Source organism: Chionomys nivalis, chromosome 2, assembly GCF_950005125.1.
Source record: "Chionomys nivalis chromosome 2, mChiNiv1.1, whole genome shotgun sequence".
NCBI lineage: Eukaryota > Metazoa > Chordata > Mammalia > Rodentia > Cricetidae > Chionomys > Chionomys nivalis.
The window spans coordinates 133,781,007-133,806,349 of NC_080087.1; the positions used below are offsets into that span (position 1 = coordinate 133,781,007).

A 25,343-nucleotide genomic window follows, 5' to 3' on the forward strand; every position below is an offset into this window, starting at 1 on the left:
ACCTCTTCCAGTCAAACCTGGGCCGCGCTTCCTTCTGTCCCTACTGTCTTCATCCCTCTTGAACGGCCAATCCCTGGGTTGAAATATTATTTACTGCTTTCTTTCCCAATAAAACAATTATGTGTTCCGGGGTTCCCCTCCCACTCACTCTCCGCGGTGTTGGGCTCGGCCCTGACAGCTCAGCCATGAACTGTTTACACGGCTCTCTCACCCGCCCAGAACCTGGTTCAGCTCCACTGACACTAAAGTCAGGAGCATTCTCTGTGTGTGAGGAATCAATTACTTCCGCTGACACTCCATTACTGGCCTTCACATCTTCAGATTCCAGATGGAAAGAAAAGGTGGTGGTGGAGACCCAAAGAGGGTGGTGAGCATGTGTGCTTATGCGTGGGGGTGTGCCTGTCAGGGGTGGGTTTATGGTGTGTGTTGTATACGGTGTATGTGTGCTGTGTGTGTTGTACGTGTGCATGTGAGTATGTGTGGTGTATGTGTGTATGTGCATAGTATGTGGTGTGTGGGTGTGTGTGTGTGAGAAAGAGAGAGAGTGCGAGAGAGAGCATGTGTGTGCCTGTGTGAGGTGTGTGTATGGTGTATGTATGTGTGTGTGGTATGGGTATGGTGCGTATATGTGTGGTGTGTGTGCCTGTGTGGCGTATGTGTATGGTGTGTGTATATTGTGTGCAGATGTGTGGTGCGTATGGTATGGTACATGGTGTGTGTATATTGTGTGCAGATGTGTGGTGCGTATGGTATGGTACATGGTATGTGTATATTGTGTAAGATGTGTGGTGCGTATGGTATGGTACATGGTGTGTGTATATTGTGTGCAGATGTGTGGTGCGTATGGTATGGTACATGGTGTGTGTATATTGTGTGCAGATGTGTGGTGCGTATGGTATGGTACATGGTGTGTGTATATTGTGTGCAGATGTGTGGTGCGTATGGTGTAGGAATTCAGAGGAGTAGGAGGCAGATGGAGACTATTGACTGAATCTGGTTTCCAGCTTGTCCTTTAAGCTCTAGAAAGACTTCTCTTTCCTCGAGTGCCTTGCGGCATCCACAAGTGACCAAGCAGCAGGAAGAGACTGAGCAAGGCTATAAAAAGAGGACAGTATCTAAAGGAGTCAGGCCAGCGTTGACAAAGGCACACAGAAGCAGCGCAGGGTGTACAGGGTGTGCTCTCCCAAGGCCTCAGTATTTCTTTCTGGTCAGTGGGACTAATACCGGTGCTGGGTGCAGAGCTTGCTCTGGGAGGTAACGTGGACACTGATGTCTCCGGGAACGCCATCGGTGTTTGCTGTCGTTTTACTGATCATCTTCCCCCACGACCGTATGTCTGGGCCTCTAACGTACAGAGCTGAAAGAGTCAGAAAACTGCCGAGATGCCAGGTACAAAGCCACGAAAACAGGACATTAAGGAATCGTGTGCTTTTTCTTTTATCATGGGATCCCTTCAAACCTAAGTCAAACCTGGATCTATTTCTTTCTCCTTTTTCTTAGTTTCTTAGAATTTAATTTTGACCCCTCTAACTTTTTTTCATGAATTTTTCCTTCTAGGAAAAAATTTTGATTATGTAAATTGAATACAGCCATTTATTCTGCAATCAACTGGGGTGGGTTGTGAGCCAAAAGGTCTCATAATGAAGGGCGATTATGAAGTTCTTTTTCTACTCTGAAAGGCAAGACAAGGCCTGTGTGTGCATGGTGATTTATCTAGGCAGAATTAGAAAAATGGAATTAAGTTATCTCTTGAGGGTCTCCCATCGAGGTCTAGATTCCTTACTTCTAAAACAAACAAAAAGAGCAGATTTTCCCCCTATGGGACTCATGGTCATAGGGAAGCACAAATCCCTCTGTCGAGAAGTCTGAGGTCTTGATGTGTTATCTTCCTCCCCTGCCTTACCGCCTCCACACCTTTATCGGCTCCCTGTCCCTCTGAATTTCTTGAGACAGCCTGCGCTGTAATTAGATAGGAGAATTACATGGAGTTACATGGGGCGAGGTGCTGTTCCTCTGGGATCTCCAGCTTTCAAGAAAGTGCCAAGGTTGAGAGGCAGAGCAAGGGGGATCGTGTATGACAAAATCTCAAGTGATTTTCTCAATCAGAAGATAAAACACATTGTTAAGAAAGACAGCCATAGTGAAGATCGCTTGCATGGAGAGAGTTAGGATTGCAACATCAAATGTTTAAAAACAAACAGCCAAAAATAACTCTTGTCCCAACTGCTCCTTAACCTTGGTGAGAGAAGGAGAACAGTCTGTGTGTTGCTGTTTTCCCCTTCTTGAGTGAGCTGAAGTTGCTGGGCAGAGGGAGTCCTTGGTCAAGGATGTGACGGACGGACGGGTCAGCTGGTAGCTGGGCCCTGGCTCACGGGGTTAGTCCCATTATTGCACCATGCTCCCAGAGGTGGGTCTGTTTCTGTCATTAGGAGGGTTGTTGCAATATAGAAAAATATTAATGCTCACTGGAGCCTCAGAGAATGGGGACATTTTTGTGGTGGGTAGGCAGTAAATCTGTCACAATGTCATGAGTAACCAACCCAAGGGTGTCTCCCGAGCCAGCATGTGGCATGCTCTTGCACCACAGAGACTGGCTCTGTTCTGACTTCAGGCAACCCCTACTGAAGCCACATCTCCAAATGGATAATTTGGTTTCTCTCTCAAAGAAAAGAAAAGAGATCGAAAGTCTGTGTAAGACCAAGTTGATGAGGACTTGATCCAGCTTGTTACCTGGACTTTCCCAGAGCAAGGCACACTCTCAGGCATTGCACTGAGGACATCTGGACACAGGGAACACAGTCTGAAAAGAGACACTACAATAGCAGGGAGGGTGGGGCACAGAGGCCCCATAATCTCAGCTTTTCCTGCTTCCTGCCCTAGGCCTCTCTCCTGAGGAGGAGGTGGAAGTGGCCTGGCCAGGAAGTGGAGTTAAGTAACATCATCGGGCACCTTTTGCCAGGAAGAAGGTTTATGGCAACAAGTCAAAAGGGCGGCCTTCTTTTCTCCTGCCCTTACAATCTTCATAGTGAGGGAAATGGGGGTCAGTAATGTTGATGATTGTGCTTCCCAGAGCGACCGCCTGCCCCTCTTCAGGTTGTTCAGTGTGCCACCCTCTGCTGAGGCCATTATACGTACACCCTCCCCCGCTTGCCTAGAAGACTGCTCTAGGGTCAGTATAGGAAATGCCTCTTCCAGGGAGCCCCCCTAGGCTGGATCTGGGCGCTGTGCACTCATGTACCAGGTTCCCATCATGCCGTAGTCATAATACGTAGCATAGGGGAGGGAAGGCAGACACCCTAAGAGTAAAGAATGCAGACTGAAAAGTAGGGTTCAAATCCCGCCCCACCAGCTCTTTCAGAGGGCCGGGTCTAAGGCCACTTGCCTGAGCCCTGCAAGGCTATGTTTCTTCACTGCAAGCAGGAAAGAGGGCAGCCACTTCATGTGCCTTCCTGCCACTGTTAATTGGGACAGAGACTGTGAAGTGCCAATCCACGGCCAGGCTCAGAAGTTCTATGCCAGCTGGGGCAACATGACCTCATTACCTCCTACTCTGGAACCCCAAGGTCTACCAGGTCAAAGGGTACGGTATACCAACCTCTATATTTCAAAAACGGGCCCTCAAGCTTGGTACTAAGTAGTTAGTTATTCAGAACTTTCTGGGCGTAGAGTGAATGGCCTGGATCATTTTGTTGGTGACAGACACAAGTTAGAGTAGTTAGCAACATTTATAGTCTAGATTTTATGATCTTTTTGTAATCTCTGATGGGAGAATGGAAAAACAGCCCTGTCTGCCTACCAACACAGTTCAAACCACACTTACCTATGCCCTGGTGCAATCAATGGTAAAATATCAATCAATCAAACATTGGCACACAACCACTCCATGGCTACATGTTGTGGTTCAGAGATGAAGTAGGAGGCCCGTGCCCTTGGAGAGTTTGCCCACTCAGACCAAGAGCTAAGGCGGTTTGGAGTAGGGGCCAATAAAAAACAAGAAGATGGAGAGAGGAGCCCAGGGGAAGAGTGGGCAGGGAAGGAGGGACAGTGTGTGCAGTCAGAGCTCAGGCGTCCTCACAGAGGGAAGGCTGTGCTCAGTTCCTGGAGGCATTGGCTGTTTACTGGGCATGGGAAAACACTAATTGTTCAGCAGGGAGGGACAAGATTATCGAGATCTGGTTTCTTTCCTCTGTTTAGCAGATTGTTAATTTAGTAGCCGAGGAATCTGCTATTTGTTTTAAAATATAGCCTCCTACTGTGAGAGGGACAGACACGTCTTCTAAGACTTACAGGGCCCCTCAGCAGGTAAGTAAACACAGGAGCACCTTGTTTAGCTAGGACACTTGGCCAGAGGTCAAATACCCATACCCAGAATGTAGCAGACTGGGGAGAGCAGAAGCCTCGAGAACTATGGGTGCTGTATTGTGCTCAGTCAGGGTGGAGTCAACTTTACTCCGATGTGACCTTGGCCGAAAGAAGCAAATGAGAAATGTTGATCTTGAATTTTCACTGGCTTAGGGTTGAAATCTTGAGTCCCAGGACCTAATTTTTAGCACGGACAGCAAGGATTTCTATAGCAAATTTGATACATAGGAAAAATAAATAAATAAAAGTCAGAAGAGGAAAGCTGTAAGAGAAAGGCTCCTCATAAGAAGAACTGATGGCAAGGGTACCAGGAGAAGGGGCTGAGAGATGACTCAGCAGTTCAGAGCTGATCTTCCAGAGGTCCTGAGTTCAGTTCCCAGCAACCACATGGTGGCTCACGACCATCTGTAAGAGGATCTGATGCCCTCTCCTGGCCTGCGGGTACATATGTAGAGCTTCTCATACATAAAATATAAACAAATAAAAAAGTTTAAAAAGAAAAATACCGGGAGAAAATAGTCTCAAGTTTTCCATGACAGTGCAAAGGCATTTAACATGCTTGTTAACTTACTGTGATGACATCAACAAGAGACAACAAAGCAGTTGTTTTCATGGTTTTGAGAAAGGGGTAAACTGATGACTTAAAGTTTAAAAGCTCAACAAGAACCCCAATGTGGACTGAAGAGGTGGCTCAGGGTTTAAGGGCGCACACTGCTCTTGAAGAGGCCATGAGCTCTGCTCACAGCACCAACATTAGGGAGTTCACGATGGGGTCTTGTGCCCTCTCCCGGCCTCTGCCAGTACTGCATTCAAGTGCTCACATCCCTAAGTGTGAGTCACATCCAAAGAGGACATTACTTGGACTCCATTGCTCAGGAAGAAGTGAGCAATTACTATTTTGAATTATCAAGAATGAAAAATTACTCTTCTTAACTGTTGGATTTAAGAAAACAGGGTAGTGTGGCATGTAATTTAAGACATTCTGGGACTTTTCACCAAGGAACTCCACCCAGAAAACCACTGTTCCTCAACAATGCTCATTTTGATATGAATGAGGTCATTTTGTTCTGAGTCTGTGTAGACTTACATGTGAGGCCGCTGGGCTAAGAAACGTACTTTCATGGCTTCCTAGTGGCTTTAGAACTTCCTAAAAATATTTTCAAGATACCTATTTGGTAAGTACTTGTTCTTTCAAGGAACTAGCTCTTGATTTTAGTTACCCCTGGTTGGGCCTCTGCAATGGTGTGTGTGTGTGCACGTGTGTGCATGCCTGCTTGAAGATTGGTGCTTGTAGGATGGCATGTTGGTAAGTGCTTTAAAAAATACATACAGTTCAAACTTTAGAAATGGAAAAATACTCAGCCTTGTGTGTGTGTTTCTCAAACCATAACATTGAACCCTCTGGCTGATGACTCAAGCAATTGGCCTCTCTGTCTGCCGAGGCAGCAGCCTCCTGGTATCTTCTGCTCCCAGGGGGGATGAATTGGATTCTCTCTTGTTTGCCCAGACAGCACTGAGTCCTGTCTTTCTGTCCCTTGACACAGGCAGCTGGCAATGCCACAGCAGCCTTTGCTTCTGCCTGTGGCTGTTACCAGGTCCCCAGGACAGCATGCTGGTGCTCGGGGTTTGTCTCTCTGTGGATAGCCTGAGGGAGGAGGCAGGCAAAGCTAACAGAGAGGGTGGCTTTGGATTGCACTGGCACAGAACGGCTGACGCTCGTGAGCGAAATTTTCCGAGAAGACAGCAAGCTTCGGTGGAACAAAATGAACAAGCAGTGGTCAGGAAAAGATCTGTCTGGGGTTTGCTCAGTAACAGTATGACCTTTGGGGTAAAGACTCCAAGCTACAGAAAGACAAAGGTTTAGGTACCACACACCAGAATAATCCTTCCTGTCAGGCAGGGCCCTGGTCTTTGGTCAAAGGGCAATTTCTGTAGTTAATTGCATGAATGGAAGGCAGAAGAGAAGACGTGGGCAGTCATGAAGGTGTTCGTTTCCCCTTTCTGCAAAGAGCTATTGCCCAGCTGCAGAAGGGCAACTGAGGCAGATTTCTGTTGGGCGAGGGAGCTACTGCTTCAATTTTGAGGTAGACAGTTGAACATGTCCTCAAGATGCAAAGAATTGTAGTTTGATATCTTCTGATAGCAAATGCTATCAGAAACTCTTCGGAGGAAAAAAAATGCAGTGTTTGGGGAGGAGTCAAGGAGTGTGGAGCAGAACAACATTGCGGGATTTAGTGAAGTGCTCTTTCCCAGGAGAGCAAAGGAAGGCAATGGGAGGGGAAAGCCCCTTATTCTGCATGCAAATGATCATGAGTAAAAGACTGAGACCAGATATGGTCTTCTAACTATGAGAACTAACGAGAGAGACAGAAATTGGGAACTGGAGAAGTGGGGGGTACCGAGAGCAAGACTAAGTGGAAGAAGCTTAACCCTAGAGGAGCCTTGCAGACAATTTGGCACTTGGGGAAAAAGATTCCAGAAAGAGCTTTTTCTGACCTCTTCGACCTTTTAGGTTGAAGCCAGCAGCACGGATGGGGAGTACAGAGGAAAACAGGAAGCTGCTTAGGAAGGCGGAGAAGCTGGGAGATAGCCTGTAACTTGCCTGTTTCCTCTCTTCAGGCTCCGGCAAGCGTGAGGTTTGTGTCCCTTCTGCTGACCAAGGTTCCATATCAGGCTCTCCCAGCCCTGGGGGATGGTCCTGGGGCTGGAGTGTGCTTCCTTAGTTTTTCAGTCTTTCCAGTGTATTTGGAACTTTGCTCCTTGACATCTGGGACCAACCATCTTAAAAAACCGGGCCCTTTCCCTCTGTCATCGTGAATATCCATAAAATAGTCTCTTAGCAATTTCCCCCAGAGATTCTGCTGGTGTCAGCAGGACCAAATTTGGCCCTCCATCCAGAGAGATGCTTAGTCAAATTTCTCGGCGCTCCTTCTCAGGCAGCCTGTACCCTATGCTTCAGCTGGTGCCAGCCTTCTGCAGCCTAGCCAAAGGTTCCCGGACCCAAAATACCTTTTCCAGAAACTGTACTAACCCCAAGGCTTTGTAAAGTCCACTGTTAGGGAAGTGGGAGCCCAGGGATGCTGAGTCAATGTGTCCGGCGTGTCTGTGTAACACAGACAACGGGGAATTCACATGCTGTGTCATCCCGGCAGCCAGCCTGGAAACCCCATCCCATCCTGTGACTCTTGATCACATGCAGCCTCCATCCGGGAAACTTTTGGTTTTCGACAGGGACTACGTCCTGTGAGAAGGAAACCATTCTGTAGGTGCAAAGTGGTCCTGAGAGGCTAATAAGGACAGCAGCTCGCCAGGCCTAGAGTTTAGCACTAGTTACAGACAGGCCTCGTTTCCTAAGGAGGAAGTGCTGGCCTGGACCGAAGCCTGTTCTGTGATGGAGGCCAGGAGTGTCACCTGCTCTCTTATACCTGTCCCACAAATTGTCCCTTTATTGATTATTCAGGACGTACAAGTTCTTGGCCACAGTAATGCTTAGAATGCTTATCCAAAACATAAACACAGAACATTTACTGGGGCTTATGGTACAAAGACCAAAACTGTCACCGGTACCTTCTCTCACCTTTATGGTGAAGCTTTGATGAGGACTCTGTCATCTCTGTTCTCACACAACTACCCTGCTTGCTCTGCCACCCCGCCCTGCAGCACAGCGTCTCCAAAGATGATATCCTGTGCTAAGATCATCTGAGTCTCCTTGAGTGGCTGACCTAACCACTCTTGTGTTTTAGTGTGTTGGTGTTAAAACAGAGATCATGTTGACACTGACTTCCCAGGGCCACAGTGAGGACCAAGTGGCTTAGTTATTTGTAAAGCAATTGGAACTGTGTTTGTAGAACAAATCCATACCCACATCTCTCCTAGTAACCTGGGCAGCGTAGACATCAAGAATCAATTGGAGTCTCAAACCTGCCTCCATCAAGTCAGTATTTCTTACTCTTTTAAAGTAACGAGCAGCCCCTTCAGAAGCCAATCCCCAATGCTGGATATATTGAGGACCAGCTACTATTTTATTTGGGAAGCTGGCAGGGCTCCCTAATAAGGCAACGGTTGAAATGGAGGAGCTTTCCAAGGAAACGTAAATCATAAAGCCAGTAAGTAGGATTTTGTAGCCCACTTCCCGCCCTCATGAAAACTCTATCCACTGCCAACTTCTCCTTACAGGGCACCACTGTTTTCTGTACCTTATTCCACAAAGTTTTCACAATACCATAGAATCAACTCCACCCTATTTCTCCTAAAAGGTAATGTCATCTTTATGTGTCCCATTGCGGCTGGGATCCACGATTGCCCTTCATGGACAAAAAGACAAAATATAAGGATAGTGGCCGATGTATATGTCCCCAGACAGAAGGCTTGCACTTACTTGCAGTCATGCTTCTCGATTTCAAAGTGAGGGTTGAAGTTGAGGACGATCTTCTGGTTGGGTTCGGGGGCATACACAACCCACTCACAGTTCTGGTGAGAGGGATAGTCCTGGGGATAACCTGGGGAGGTGATGTAGCCAGCATCCTTGGAGTTCAGTCGACCTCCGCAGGGCGGGTCTGGAAGAGAGAGCAGCACCACCGAAGAACATGAGATAAGCTCCAGCAGCCTCCCTCCCGGGGAGACCATCACTGCTATTTTACGAACCTTTTATGGTAGCCCAGGAGAGACTAACCTATTTATTCATTCAGTGGGAGAGATTAGTTCAACTCTTCACTCCTTGTAGCCACCCAGCCACACACACACACACACACACACACACGCACACACACACACACGCATAATCAAGAAAATGGTCATAAATATTCCAATTACAATTACAAGGCTGGATATCGTAAAAACACGAGTGTACTCTTAAGAACTCTCCCTGCCTTTTCCTGTCTCCCTTTCTTGGCTATTTTCCTCTCTTCCTTCAAGCCTCCCATATCTATCTTTGTCTCATAAATCCTTCATTTAATTCGGTGTCTCCGGTGTCTCCTAGCCCAGCACAGTCAGCCAGCAGCCAGGCTCCAGAAACTGACGGTGGTGGTTTTGTGGTACCAACCCACAAGCAAGCCTGGCAACAATTACAAGAGGTGCAGGGCGGCACTTTCAGCTTTGGGCCAAAACAGGCTCTGGAGAGTGATTAAAGCTTATTTTAAAGACCTCCCCAAACACTGAATTCCACACACCCCACAGATTTGATTTATTATTTCAATATACACCCAGTGGAAGAATCTCTATCAGAGAATCTGCTGGCTCCAATCTCAGCATTTCCACAACGGTGCTTTGTGTTGGGTGAACAGACGCCTTAGCTTTCTCTGTGCTTTCTGCCTACCGTCCCTCTGGCTCCGTGGCCACCAGAGTGTGCTGGTGCTTCTGGAAAGGCAGAGGCAGGGGTAGAACTGGCTCCCCCTCTCCTCAGTGCCTGGCTGGCGATAAACAAGGGTCAGAAGGGAAGGGACAACCTTCAAAGGCAGAAAAGGTAGGTGATGACATTTCAAGATTCTCATCTATCCAGGAGGGAACTTCTGCAGTCCTTAGCAGGGGTTCTTGGGAAATAGTGGGGTTTGCTTAATACCACAGTTAGAGCAGAAGGGCACAAGAGACACAGAAATATTCCGAAGCCTCTTGGAGCCCTTGGTGAACGTTGTTTGTCTCTGAGCATCAATCACGATTTAATACTGCCATCTGCATGGAGCAGCACGGGCCCGTGAATTATGTATTACATCTCAGCAGACACTGGCCAGGACAGGGGTCTCTCTCCTGTGTTCCCTCAAAGAGCGAATGGGTCATGCATTTTTAACTCTACAGGTGCACTTTACCAACCACCGTGTCTGTTGGCATTACCGTCTTCCAGCCCTCTGCTGCACACTGCCAGCCTGACAGGCTTTAAACGCATAAATGATAGGCGTGCTGCACAATGGTGGTGGGGCACAAATCCACACAAGTAGCCTTTTTGGCATCTAGTTTCCAAGGGCTCAAACTGTGCCGGGTTGAACTGCCCAGAATCTAATGGATTCAGGTCCATTTCCTACTGGGTGGAAAACAAAAGTGAGCCGTTTCCTCGGGCTAACAGCTACAGAATCACCCTCTACCTAATGACCCTGCATCCTCCCCAGGCCTGGAGGACAATGGGGTCCATCCCTCCCACCCAGATGTAGCCAGCTCCCCTCCCTTGCCTCTGCAGTCCATGCCTGCAGGCCTTGCAGGCGCCCCAAAGCACTCTACCAACACGGGCACCAGTATCTTCCAGCTGGTCATACGGTGGCCCATTAGTCTTGGCTTCTGTGGGGGGAAGAGGCTGGTAGAAGCCTCTGAAAAGGCAGACAAGCAGGTATTAGATCGCTAGCTCTTTCGCCAAAGGAGCAGAAGAAAGAATGTTTACTGGGCTAGCTCCCTGCCAGTTATTTTGGAAGAAAACTGACTGGCCTCACCCCGAAACCATGCTTTCTGTCTTGGAACTCACTCACGGGGGAAACCTGAGCAGAGCTCCCGTTTAGCAACCTTATGGTTTCCCCAATTATGCAAGCCCCGCCCCTGCTTCTGTCAATTACTCTTAAAAGAAGACTTTCTCCCCCTCAGCTTTCAGTAATTAGACCATACACACAGATGGGCAACGGAGTCGGAGCAAAACTTCCTCGCAGAAAGGTTTCATTTCCTATCTGTACTCAGCGTAACTACTGCCCCACAAAAGGAATTTTGTTTAACTCCACCATGCTCTGTAGCCAGTATTCTGCACTCCTGCTGTTGAAATTTATTAACTGAAAGCAAAAAGGAAAACCCTACTGCTTTCCTCTGTCTTCCCCCTCCCCTCATCATTTCTTTATCAGAAGAAAATCAAGACACTCAATGAAATACCCGTGGACTTGTTAGCATCTGCCTAATTGTGTGCTGGGGACCTTTCCAACAGCCATGCATTCATAAATGGGCATTCTTGCTGAGGCTGCATTCACACTCAGAAACACACATAGATACTCCCATCAACTGCATACACATGTCAGTTATTCACACTTCAGTCCTGTACACATGTTTGCACCCACTCATAAAATATCACACGTCATTGGCACAGACGTAGATCCACAAAGACAAATACTAGAGTTTCTGTCTCTATTTTTCTTGGAGAGAACGGAATTCTTGAAAGACAGCAGTAAAAACTGTAAAGAAAACACACTAAATCCTTCTACATCTCTTCTTGATAATTGATCTTTTTATTTCTAGTTGGGGGGGGGCTTGCATGTCCCAATAAGAATTAGCTAGTTTCTTGTGAAGAGCTAGATCGCCCATTACTTTGTAGGCCTTTATTGTGCTCTGAAAGAGCTTTATAAATGCTTTCTGTCTTGTTTCAGAGGCATCAAACCAAGTGGAGAGAAAGTTGAACTCAAGGGCAAACCCCTTAAGGCCAGTCTCACACATGGAGGGACCCAGATCCTGATGAAGACCAAGCCACTGAGCCTGTTTGGTGAGTTGACAAGATATTTCATTTTGCAACTATTTTGTGCATACCTTTCACCTCGGGCAAATTCATTTCCCAAAGAGAAGGGCCAAGATCCATGTGGGTGAGAAGCCTGAGGGGTGAGCCCGGCAGGAGAGGGGTCAGTGCGTGAGAGGGACCCATGAAAGACCTCTACGCCACACAACTTCTAGGAAAGGGAAAGCTAATGCAGAGTTTAGACTTTTCCCTCATAGTAAATACTTACGCACTTTTATTTGAAAAGTAAAATGTCAAATATATTTTTTTCTAAATTTCTACGTTCCTGCTCATATCACCTTAGTCAAACACCATCTGACTCTGCCAATGGGTTTTCTGTCACCACACCCATCCCCTACCTCCCCCCTTCCACCTCTCCCTACCTCCTCCCCTCAACCTCCCCCACCCTTCTACCTCACCTCCACTCCCATCCCCTACCTCCCCTCCCTTCCACCTCTCCCTACCTCCTCCCCCAACCTCCCCCCACCCCTCTAAAACCCCAGTCCTCTACCTGACCCCCACTCCTCTACCCCACAATCCGCACCACTGAAGATGAAAGAATTTCCTACCTTTCCACTTAGGCCCTCCTAGAGAGTCTGAACTAGACAGAGCTCCTTGGTAATAGTTGATTTCTAGGACTTATTAGAAAATGGCAGAAGAACCCTACAAATTAGTCTGACATCTAGGAAATTTAATTGGAGTTGTTTTAGAGGAAAAGGGTATTGCCTGAATTTGATGATAAGACGTAGAGCAGGCTGTGAGGAGAATTTTGCCTTTTTTTAGATTTATTTATTTTATATGTGTTATATGTGTAAGAGCTTTGCCTATATGTATGCAGGCTCTCTCTCTCTCTCTCTCTCTCTCTCTCTCTCTCTCTCTCATAGAGATATATAGTACTCATATATATAGTAATGATATATAGTACTCATAGAGAGAGAGAGAGAGAGAGAGATGGGATTCTTGGAGGTCAGAGAGGGCACTGGATCTCCCGGAACTCTCCTGGAGCTATAGATGGTTGTGAGTCACCATGTGGTGCTGGGAACTGAACCTGAACCCTCTCTGTAAGAGCACCAAGTCTTCTTAACTAGTCATCTCTCCAGGCCCCTGTGGTGAGGACTTTTAAATAATCCGAATTCTGATGGTTGGCTTCAGCAACCGGCGTCCTGTGACCACAGGTGAAGACCATATAGTCAGTCCCCCAGGTTAGTGGAGCTGAAAGCATGAGCAGGAACACTTGGTACCTGAACGACTCTGGGAGTAGTGAGGTGCGCGTGCCTATGTGTGCAAGCGTGTATGCGTCTGTGCATGTGTGTGCTTACCATGAAAAGTGAAGGTGGACGCTTGACATTGGCCAAACAAGGGGAGAAGCTTATTTTTTACTTGAGTGGAGCCTTTCGGGGTCTCACCTTTATACATTTAATTCAAGGTGTGGACTGTATTAGGTGTGTAGTTGTCATGTTCTTTCCCTTTGGATAAAAACTCTGCCCACAATACCAAAGAACAACAGAGGTGAAAAAGAAACTCACCTTGGTTGTTCCAAGGAAAGGAACCAGAAAGCTAAGAAAGTCACTTTGGCTTCTAGGCTCTACCCCATTTCTCATGGGGTTCTCTGGGACCTCCTGGGTATGCTTGAAACCCACTGAGCTTGGATCTCTGTGCTTTTAACACGGCATGGAGACAAGAGGGCAGATTGGAGACATCTATTCCTCATGTAGACAGATGATGGTAGGTAGGTAGATAGATAATAGATAGGTAGGCTACATCCTCATAACTTTTATTGTGGCATGCAATTGTAATTGCTAGACTTTATTATTAGCTATTGTTAATCTTTTACTGTGCTTCATTTTTAGATTAAACTTTGTCACAAGTACATATGCATAGCAAAAGGTGTAGTCCATTAAGCTGGACACTATTCATGGTTTCAAGCATCTGCTGGGAGTGTAGAACTATTCCTTGCAGGCATATAGGGTTGCTATCTACCTGAGGGCCACTGTATCACTTCCCTTGGAAACTTTTTACAACTCAGTCTTTACTCACAACATAATTCCATCCTGCCCTGAATCCCACAACATTGTTTCCACCTAATTACTCATAGCTCTTCTTCCCCTACTTAAACAGGAGGTTGCAACCTTCTCGTATCACTTGCTGTTTCTGGGTGGTTAACTGGAATCGTAATCAAACCTAGTTTCACCACTCTCCAGCTGGGGGGGCTTGGGTAAATGAGCGGACCATGCTGAGACTCTCCTCTGAAAGGTTATTTCTACTTCTAAAATTCAAAGGCTGTGCCATGAGTTGAGGGAAAGTTCTTATAACCTGTAAAGCAACCTCAAAATCAAAGGAGTTACTTCCTTCCAAGACAACAAGTCACTGTTTGAGGTGTTACAAGGTGTTACCTTTTGCTCCATTTACTTGGTAAAGCTGAAACAAACGCTGGGACCTCCACTTGAGCATAGCTAAGCTGCATTATGGAGAGTTGATTGTCTCTCTTCATCATGTTAACTGTGTCGACTGGAGTTTCCTAACTGGCTCTCTGGTTGCTTGTTTATAAATATTACGGAGACACAGTTCCTTGTGTGAGCATGTCAACAACAGAGATGCACAAAGACTCAGACCAAGAGCATCAGCAGCAAATCCTTCATCCAGATCATCTACGTCCTTTGCTTGGGCTTTTAGCCAAATTCTGCCCACTGACTCAGGATAAGCTTCGTGGAGATGCTGCTTTATTCAAAGTGACTTCAGCCTGTCACAAAACAGTCTCATAAAATCCATGTCTTGGCTTAAGCTGGGAAGAAATGAGCCAATCCATCAGCCCAGGAATGTGGCCGGCCGTTTGACCACTTCCTCAGGCAACTAGGAGGGAGTGTAATCTACTCAATTTATGGGGCGGTGGCAGTGAGCAATGCACTCCTGAAGGCACAGCAAATGAGAATCCCCTGGAACCTTTGCCATGATAAAGTTCACAATCTGAATAAAAGGACCATCTGGGAAGGGAGGGAGACACGGAGCCAGAAGCAGGAGAGGAAGCAAGCCTGTGTGTATGGAAGGCAGGGAGAAAGAGAGCAAATCCTCTTGTTCCACACTCTCAGCTTGCCTTGGACACAATTGGGAGACAGGGCTGAAGCAGGGCCTTTGGCACGCCTCTTCCCCTTCAATCTGGATGCTAAAAATGACCAGGCACTTAGTCGGGAAAATGTGGGTTTGACGTGATTGCCTCCCCTGACCTCGAATCATGCCACCTATGGTAACCTTGTTATATGTCACCTTATATCATAAACAAATGCAATTCCAATAGGGCAGCAGATTTAACATCATTAGTTTGTCTTTATGTCTGCTCTTTTCCAGACCTCATTGCAAATGCAGGTTTGATGCCATTGATGAGAGATCTGGGATTACAAATCCCGACCATTTTAACAGACATTTGGGAAGGGAAACAGAAGAAGAAGAATTTTGAGGTATCTCCAATAACCAAAGGAAGGGAGGGAGAGCTAATAAAAATATATTTTCAGTTATTTGGATGAACTAAAGCTTAGGTTGAAATGTCAACTGCTCCCCCTTGGTTACCACATGAAACTTGAACTCTTGGCCTTGCAAATTGGGTCTTGAATTAAGCCCAAGCCACCATTTCTAACTTTATTGGCAACCATTTCTAACCATGTATTCTAAGCTACAGCTTCCCTAAACAAACACAGTGAGCATGTCTCTGCTGCCACTTGCTTCTTCCCCTGAATGCTTTTTTGGCTGGAAATCTCACCTGTATTGGACCCTTATTCACTTCCACACCAGGAGTGCCAGGGACTGCCCCTCCCTTCTCTACCTCAAAAGCCAAAGTCATGAGCATCTTCTAAGGAACTTAAAAGTTCAGATGACCTCATCCACTTTGCTGCGCCACCAGCTACCCAAAGCCAAGGATCCTTCCTTCCCCACCCATCCTTGGCAAGCCCTATGTGATCAAATCCACAGTTTTCCCAACAGTCAGATTCAATGAACTTTTGCCAACTAAGGGATTAAGATGGAAGTAGAACTATATTTTATCACAATAGAGCATCACCAGATATCAAAAATTCATTTTACCACAAATTATAAAACACCAGCCACTACCCTTCCTTTTCTAATATCAACTGCTGTTAAATACAGATTTTAAAGTGGCAGATTAATCATCTGGGATAATAGCATACAGGCATAGATCAAGGAGGACTTGATGTGAACTACATCTTAAGGACACCCTAACCTTAGGTAACGAGGAAGTTCAGTGGCAACGCACATTATATCTGGCAATAGCAAACACAATATTTTCCTGATTGTTTATCGTTAGCTGTCCCTTCTCATTCGAAAAGATAACTCCCAAATATTTGTTTATCAGTTGTATCAGCAAGATGCGAAACCACAACGTCATCCGTGAGCCACTGCGGGTAGTCTCGGATGTGTCTTCAACTGGCCTCTCACCACTAAATCTGGCCTGTGCCTTTATCGCTGGCTCCTCCTCTGCCTTCAGGGTACATCTGCTTTACTTTCCCTCCATTTATTCTCACAATTATGATCGTTTGGTCCAGTAATTTGCAATTCCTTTTATCTTCTTCGAGGACTAGCTCTCTCCAGAACCCAACACTACTTATCAGAACATCTTTGGGGGCTGGGAGCAGGGTACCAGAGACACATTCTCTCTCTCTCTCTCTCTCTCTCTCTCTCTCTCTCTCTCTCTCTCTCTCTCAGATGGGAAGAGCTTTCCTTTCATTGTCACTTATCCCCTCTTTTTTTTTCTGGATTAGATCTTGCCTCTTTTATAAAGGCCCAGAGGGAAATGGGATTATTGAGGGTCTTGCTGGGTAAAAGCTATTTTGTTTTTCTGATGACTTTCTTCTTTTTACTTCAGTTATTGAAGGGACTTAAAGCCTGAGAATAAGTTATTACAAATTTGAAACAGTGCCTTAAACACAGCATTCCCTGCTGAGCACACTTCCAGTCAGGAAGGATGGAAGGGGTGGGGATGGGGGATAGAACGAAAAAAAGACAGATTTGAAGCAAGAACATGGAAAATAGAATTCGGAAGAAAAAGAATGCAAAGAGAAGATGACCCTTTGTGGAGATGAAATCCAGCAGGAGCGACTGGCCTGTGAAGAACGTTGTGAACGAGAGAAACTGGTGCTTACAACACACACACATACACACACACACACACACACACACACACAGAGGGTCAGTGACCCCCCAGAGTTGTTGGAGAGTGCTGTGTGTGAGCATGAGATGGCTAACCCCACTGTAGCTGTCTCCAAAGACTGACAGCAGAACAGGTTCATCAAGCATCCGTTCTACGTGATATCATGCGGTACAGCATCCTGGGTAGGCACTGTTATCAAACACACCCTTCACAGATAAGGAAACTGAGGCAAAAACCAATTAAGCGCTCCTCTAGTGGCACAGAGTTCTTAAAATACAGTGCCGGCTACCAATTATGGAGAAGCTAAGCGATCCAACGCCAGCACTCTCAAACTCCAATGACACTTATTGGTGGCATGTAGGGAAAGATAAATGTTTTGCCCCATTCAATACCCCTTTTCTCTGCCCATGCCAGTAACCAGCCAGTGTGAACAATGAGGGATGTGTTCAAGACTGGGTGTGAGCGGGCTGGAAGCACTTAGCACCTTCTCCATCGCCTGCATACGCACAGGCCCCTGGCTCCCTGTTTGGCTAGTACTCTTTCCTGTATTCTGGAAGTCCTCCCATGGGAGAGGGTGGTAGGACGCTCAGGTCTGGTAGTCACGTTTCATAGCATCACAGACTTCTTATTTTTTTTTTTTTGTCAACACCCATTCCTCCCCTTTCTTCTCCAGCCTGCGCATCTCTGTCCCAACTGCCACGTTGTTATTGTTCTACTGGAGAGAAACAGCATTTTCAGAAATGGGGGATTTATTTTTATAGCACAGCTGGTCTGCCAAAGGTCACATAATTTGGCAACATTCCCAGTGGTTAAAAATTAATTTCTCCTTATTAATACAACCAAGGTCCCATAGGATAAGGGCTCAGTCTTATCTAAACTTGACAGCTTCCTAGACCTTTAGAAGCTTTCTCCTGGGCCAGCCACAGGAGAAGGCCAGTGTGTCCTGGAATCCAACTCCACTACACCTTGCTTGGGAATGAAACCGTTAAATGCTGGGCCCTTTCTCTACAAGACAGATAGTCTTGGGAAATGCAGTAGGAACTCAGAGTTGGGGGAGAAAGAGGGCATGGAACACACACAACTTTTGTAGTGTCTTCCAGAAATGGGTTAATTATCCTTTTCAAAAGCTAGCAGTAAGCAAGTCCTCTTTCCTGGAAGGAACAGAACAATGGCTAACTCCAGGGGCTCAGAAAACACATCTGCCACTCAAGGTGGATACCTCATCTGGCAAATGATAGCCCAATGAGAAAATACCTCAAATATGTTCATGCTACTATGAACTCCTCTGAGGTCACTTTTTTGTACTCCTTTGTTCAATGAATTTCGAATGTGTTATGCTTGTCAAAAAACAAAATAACAGTAAATTTGATTCTGGGTAATCTGGCTTTTCTATTTGATTCACAGTCTTGCAATTTGTCTTTCTATAGAAAGAGCAATACTCCTATCAGAAGGGGGGGGGGTTTACAGAAGAGGCCTGAGGAAGCAAGGACTGGCCAGGTTACTTTCCTTACCTGCTTGAGGCCAAGAGGACTCAAATTCAACTGTTCAGATAACAAAGCCACCTTCTCCTTGGTGGCTGTGACTCGGCCCCATCCATTTAATGTCACATGCTTCGTGCTCTCTGCACAGCAAACTCCCACCTCTGTATCTTCCCAGACTGGATCTTTGGGGAACATGTTCTGAAACCATCACTAAGCCTGGCTCTGGAATCTCCCTCACTTGGTCGGTTCACTCTTTTAATTGCTTTAATGAAGAGTTGAATGAGATGAAAAACATCTGGGACCTCGGTTTCTTCCCCCACTGCCTCCCCCTCCCCAGTTACTGCTGCTTGCCTTCATGCCTCATTGCCTAGGAATTGGTCTTTGCACTCTTCCCCTAGACCTAGAAGGTAGAAGCAGAAGAGTACCCACTATCCGCTGAACAGCAGGGGGCTGGAGCCCTTTGGTAGACAACAGGGGCCCTTTCCGGAGAGCCCAGTCTCCAGTCCTGACAGCTTTCCAATCTCACACTTTGCCATGAATGCTTGACGGCTCCATGGGCTGACATAAAACCTCACACTGGAGGTGCTGCTGGGCCCTCACTACTCTACCTGGCGCATCCTGGACAAGTAAGGGCCTGCCTTGAAGCCCCGTGGGGCGCTCTCCTCGCTTTTATACCGTGTACTCAGTTGGCAACTGGTTACAGTCTCACCACCTCCAGCGCTTGCTTCTGGGGAAAAGGTGACTGGGCACTTACTCAATGAGGGCAGGAGACCGTCCCCAGAGCTCGGAGTAGACTGTCTGTCATCGTCGGCAATCCGGGAGTTTACTGTTTATTGTAAATGATTATACCCATCCGTGGCCATGGAACATTCTGGGGGAGACAGTCTAAAACACTCATCAAACCCCGCATCAAGCCCTTGGACTATCATTGCTTCTCTTAGTGGATTTATTTGAACTCGGACCTGTCTCCCACAGCCAATTTACACCTCTTATCTGATCACTCAGCTCAGACTGAAGGTTGAATTGACCGAGTCAGCCCGTGTCCATGGCAATGGTGTTAAAGGCCATCACAGATCAAAGCTCTCCTGGAGTAAGAAGGAAAGGGGGATAGTTATGGGGTCTGGCTTCTTTTGGCCCCAAGCCATGGGTCTCGCGGAGCTGCGGGGGGGCGTAGTCCGGGAGTTGCCACCTTCTGAAGAACCCAAAGCAGAGACCGAGCCATTTCCTGGTAGAATTAAATCCCCAGCGGATCCATTCAACCACAGCAATTTCGTGGAGCGGAGCTGCTGGGGAATGGCTAGCGCCAGGGGGCTCTCCTCTCTGTTAGAAACTGAAGAGAAGGGAGGCAGGGGGAGCGAGCCAAGCTGGCAGTCCAGGCCAATAAACCCTGCGTCCACTTCCTTCCCTTCCAGAAGAAATTTAGCCAGAGCCGCAGAAGCTGCGGCAAGGGTGGGAGGATCGGTTAAGCGATCTGGAAAGCAGATTCCAGTGCCCCGAGCCCGGAGATTCCCAGAGTGTCGCCTAATCCTCCGCCTCCTCACACACGCAACGCCCACCTTGGGACAGTCTTTACTTGAATCCTCCACTCTGATGCTGCCTAGGTGCTGGTGGGACTTACTAGGGGCCCAGTCAGTCCGAGGCGAAGGGTGGGGGCAGCCGTTTAATCATAACGCGCCTCGTCACCATTAACTTGTGTCGATATTAAAAAGAAATCAATCAGGGAAACTAAAGCATCGGTCGTGAACACCGTTTTTTTTTTCCCCACGTGTACACGGGCAGCCAGGAGCGGGGGGTGGGCACAATTCACCAGTAGGCGACTGCAGTGCCTGCTCTGGAGGAGGACAGCCGCAGCCACGACCTAACTTTTTGGCACTGGGCAGCATCAGGGAAATGCCGCAGGCTCCTACCCGGGGGTGTCCTTAGTCTGGAGGAGAAGGGGACCGGCTTGGAGGCAAATTTAGTAGAGGCTGTAGTCTTGGTTCTGCTTTTGCTGGAAATAGAATGTTTATGGATTATTCAGCTTTGTTTCTGCTGCGTAGCCCAAACAAATCGATGCGGCGGTAGGGACGGCTCTGGGGGATGGGGGTGTGTGTGTGGGAGCGCTGGGGGGCGCCCACGTCTCGGCCACGTGGATTCCCGCGCCGCGTGCTCTTCACCTGTTCGTGTGTTCAGGCGGGCGCTAGCCGCACTGTGCTCCCGCAGGCTGTGCGGCTGTGAGAGTTGCGCGCATTCCTGCGGCTTAGGCTGCCTAGCTGCTTCCCGCTCTCTCCGCCCTCGGTGCTGCAATCCCACCCCGGCTTCCTGCCGCCCCGCCTGGCTAGCGCGGGGACCTTTCGGCCTCAGACCCTCAGCTTCTACAAGCCAGTTCTCCGGGGGCTGCGGCAAGCTTGCAGCGCCTAGTGCAGCGTGGGGGGCAGGAGGGGGCGCACCGAACCGGCCCAGCCCGGCTCCCCAGAGTTCGCCAGCTCCGGGCGGGCTGGAGGCTACGCGTCTGGGAGCCGGGTGCACGGTACCCACTTCGCCTTCCAGCTGCCAGGGACTGCCCGGGTATTTGCTCAGTTGCCCCCACGTGTGCTCGCCACCTTCTTTCCTGACTTCCTTCTCGGAATAGGTTCCCGCTGCCGCCCGTAGTGCCGGGGACCAACCCAACTCCTGGCGGGCGCACATAGGGTGAGTCAGAGGTCTAGTTTGGCCTCGCCCTTGGCCACCAGGGCTAGGTCTCCGGGTACCAGTCAGTTGCTCGATTGATACTGTGACCGGTGATCGATCACCTTTTCGGGGTGCGGGATAATATCTACTCTGGGCGGATCCCATCCCGGGTCCGAGGCTGCCCACGGTCTTTTAGTGGGTGACCTGCTTCGCACTCGTCGCTTTAGAGCTTCTCTGGAAATGACGCAGCGAGACCAGGGATTGGGATGGGAGGGGGCTCTGCAGAGAGCGCGGGAGGCAGGTGGCAGAGCAGGAGTGGGTCCGAGCTGGTATTGTACACACACATGTACACATGCTCCATGCTGCGCTCTGGGACAGATGTGAGAACATCTGGAATAGGAGATGGTCCCCGAGTCCTCACAACCCCTTCCGCTCCGCACATTACAGGGAACCCGAAGTTGTCTGTGTGGTGTGTGTGCCAGTGTGCTCCCACTCGCACACCCGGGCCTACCGGAGTCCGCTTCTGAATACATAATATACCTTGGGTATTCTCAAGGAGCGCGCGCGAGCGCGCGCGCGCGCGCGTGTGTGTGCACGCACACACACACACACACATAATTTACGCAGCATTCAGGTCCGTGGGAGGTAATTTAATTTCAATTCAAGCTGGGAATTCAGAGTTAAGGCAAGACCGAATGCGAGGCCCAGAAATTTTCCCAGGACGGACCTGCACCCATCCCTTAGCTCATGCCTGTAGAACCAATTACCGCAGGGAAGAAACTGCAAAGGCTTGAATTTGAGTCTCAAAGGCACCCCCCAAAACAAACAAACCTAAAAGATAGCAAAAATAAAACCCACATACCTCCCACATAAGTGGTTGTAGGTGTGTGTTGGGGAAGGGACAAGAAGCCTGGCAAAGCATTTAACTTTCTCCTCAGGACCGGCTAAGCACGGTGCGGGATTGCGGGGTGGCTGTGGAGCGTGAGTTCCGTCACTGCGGCTGGTTGTCACTTCCCAAGCGCCTCGAGGAAAAACACTTCTCCAAGTGTCTTTGCCTTTCCTCCTTCCTCCTCTCATCATTTCCCTGTAGATGGAATCCCATCCACAGTCACCTGTAGCCTCGATTGCTAAGAGTTTTGTCAGTTCCTGATACTGTCTCAGAGCAGAGAAAGGCATCCCCCACCCCACCCCCGGAGCAATTTCAGGGAGGAAGAACCGCATTCCCTGAGACCAGAGACCTGTTTTCAGGGAGGTATCCCTTGTCGCACTCCACAAAAGCCGGCCCTGGACTCTCCTAGGCCCCACTGTGCTTATCTCTGCAGCCTGTGTCCACACACCCTTTTTGGCAGTGCTTGGGAACAAATTCCACTCAAAAGTTTCTAACCACTTCACAAGAAGGAGAGACCTTCCAGGATCATGCAGTTTCTTTCATCTTTTAGTAAATTTTTTAAAGAACATGATTTGCTTGCCGGGAAAACACATGGATTCCGGAGAGAGTGGGGACCACCAACTGCCCACAGGAAAGCCCCATCTTAGCTGTAAGCTAACTTCAGTCCTCTGATTCCGAGAGGTACCCACCCATCCTGAAAAGAATCCACACATCTGAAAACCAAAGCTAGAGTCCCGCTTTCCCTCCAAGCCCTTCAGCCAACATTGCTCAATGTAGCTAAGTGGAGGGAATGCAAATGATTTATATTTCACTGTCTAGGTTGAAGAAACTCAAGGGAGATGTGTTCTGCTTCAAGACAGGAAAAAAAAATCCCCAAAACTGTAATGCAAAGGCTTTGTAGTATTTTTAAACCTTTGATTCAGTCCATATGTGACATCTGAACACCGCCAAAATGTTACAAAACACACACACACACACACACACACACACACACTCCTAGCAAGAGAGAAAAGTTGAGGTTTGCAGCCCTGGTGGTGTAAAGATCTCCCTTTAAATTATTGAGCATTGAGGGAGCCTCCTCCAGAGCGGTTTTGCGTGGCTTCTCTGCATTACCAGTCGCCTTTAAAGCAGAACCACATAAAAATATAGAAAAAAACTTTGAAGGGCTTACCTGGTTGACTTCTCACTTTGTGTCCTGAAAAGTACAGAGCTAAGAAAACCCAGGTAAGAGGGAGCATATCCATTTTTTGAAAGAGAGGCTTTCTCCGTGGCCAGGTTTGTGGAATCTCGTATAATTATGTCTTTGTGTTTTTCCTCTCTCTAATTTTCTTCCTTGTGGTGTCTTCTGCAAAGGTCTCTTAATGATCAGCGTTTCCCTCCTTGGTCCTGGTGGCCAGTCTGTCTTCACCTTTAATTCTTGCTGGAATCCGCACCTCACTGGGTGATAGCTCCCGAAATCAGCAAAGAGGGAGCAAGCTGGGGGAAGCGGGACCGGTTTCCTCTTCAAACCCAGAAGCCTGTATGTTCTCTCCAGTTCCTCAAAGTGTCATTTCCTTTATCCTACAACATCACGAGGGTTTCCCGAAAGCCAAGCGTAAGATAGTAATATAATAAAAATGAAAGCCAAGACTTGCCCTGTGCATTACACGGCGCCTAGGCAGCTGTGTGATCTCAGTGGCGCAAACTGACACAGGTCCCCCCAGCACCCGGGACACACACGCGGGCAGAGACACCGACCGCTGGACAGGCGGAGTGGGTGGCAGCTAGCCTGCCTGCTCTTGTCCTCGCCCGGTTCCCTTAGCGGGAGCCACCCCAGGCAGCTACACCCGCTTGGCCAGTCTCTCGAGGGGAGTGCGAGGCAGGAAGCGGCGGCGGCCGGTGCTGCTGGTACTGCTGCGGGTGCGGCGGCGGCAGGGATCGCCCGCGAGTGTGCGCGCGGCTCTCCGAGTTCGCTGGCGCCCGCCCTCACCTCCACCTCGCCCAGCGGCTGGCCGAGTGTCTGCTCTTCAGAGGATGTGCCGGGGGCGGGCTGCGGGCTGATGCCTCGCTCGCCTCCTCTGCCTCCCCTCCCGCTCCCCCCTCGCCTTTTCAGGCCGAGCAGCATGTGGATGTCAGAGCCGCGGCTGAGAGATCCGATTACGCGCCGGCTCAGGGCCCGCCCCTTCTGTGTTCCTGATTAAAGAGGCAGCGGCGGAGGCGCGCGGCGCAGAGCCGAGGGCCGCGGCACCCAGATCGGGCGGGGCGGTGGTGGCTCACAACCCCGCGGCCACGCGATCAAAGTTAAGGTGCTTCGCACACCGCCGCACCTCTCCCACCCCGCGTCTCCTCCCCACCCCGCGCACCTCTGTGCAGGGCTGCGGGTGTGTCACACCCCGAGGAAGGAGCGCCCTCCCTTCAGGGCGCGCTACCCCTGCCGGGTGGGAAACTCCGCAGAGCCCAGGAAATGCTTGTTCCTCCTAAATTCCTAAACTCTGATGCCACACATGCAGAATTCAACACAATGCCACCTGCAATGGCGTTACAGGAGGAGTTTGGATGGCGGACTGTGTTTGGGGTATGGGATCAGTTCGCGGCTCAGCCTTGTGGTCCCAGAGGCAGCAGTGCGTGGAGGCGACACACACTGTCAGCCCTAGCTGAAGCAAACCCCAAACACTCCTGTGTTTACTACTCAGATCCTTTGTTGTGTCCCAAACAGACTCCTCTGCTACCTGGGTAAGGATTTACTTACCCCTGCGCCCTTAACTTGTAGTTATCTTAAGATGCGGAACGATTTTATTCAATAAAAATTTTCTCCAGGCAATAAAATTGTTCCCCCCAACACACCCCCAAGCTTCAGCACATAGTACAGGTAGATGAAGGCCTCTGGAAATGCCACTGTAACTACTTCTGCTCATGTTTCCCCAAGGAAATGTGGTCACCGTGATGACAGAAAGAAAATAGCATTATGGTAACTATTTTTAAGTGGAGGCATGAAAACTGTCTAATCGTGTGCTTGTAAGCTAACAGTTGGGGGAAACACTCGCATCTTTATTTCTAAGGGTGGTTTGGTGATCCCCGACTGTCACCCTCACCAGGCACACCTGGCTGACATTGCCATCCCTTCCCTAGTAGCCTGCAGGTTAAGAAATATAAAGTCTGGGTGTCAAAAAACACGCACATCTAACTATACCATTTTCTCCCTGGTTTGCACTTGAGGATTCTTCTGGGTGATTTCTTTCCTTATCAGGACTTGCCATTAGTTTTGTTGATCACATCCAGGTACCTCGCACTTCACTGTTATTTACATGGAGATAAACCCACACAAAATCGAATCAGAAGTGGCTTGCCACTGGTTGAGTGATGCCATAGAGGGAATTTTAC

The 25,343-nt window shown here is 48.5% G+C and overlaps 1 protein-coding gene across 4 annotated transcripts in view; it reads right to left on the bottom strand.

Annotated features, from left to right (window-relative positions):
- Positions 1–24,051, bottom strand: part of Nrp2 (neuropilin 2) — a 116,978-nt gene extending 92,927 nt beyond the window's left edge. For all 4 annotated transcript variants that reach the window (XM_057753711.1, XM_057753703.1, XM_057753693.1 and 1 more), the window contains exons 1-2: positions 23,155–24,051; positions 8,741–8,918 (exon numbers count right to left, since the gene is read on the bottom strand). In XM_057753711.1, the coding sequence (XP_057609694.1) occupies positions 8,741–8,918; positions 23,155–23,227 (251 nt within the window). In that variant the 5' untranslated portion in view covers positions 23,228–24,051. The remainder of the gene's footprint in view (positions 1–8,740; positions 8,919–23,154) is intronic.
- Positions 24,052–25,343: the final 1,292 nt, after the last annotated feature.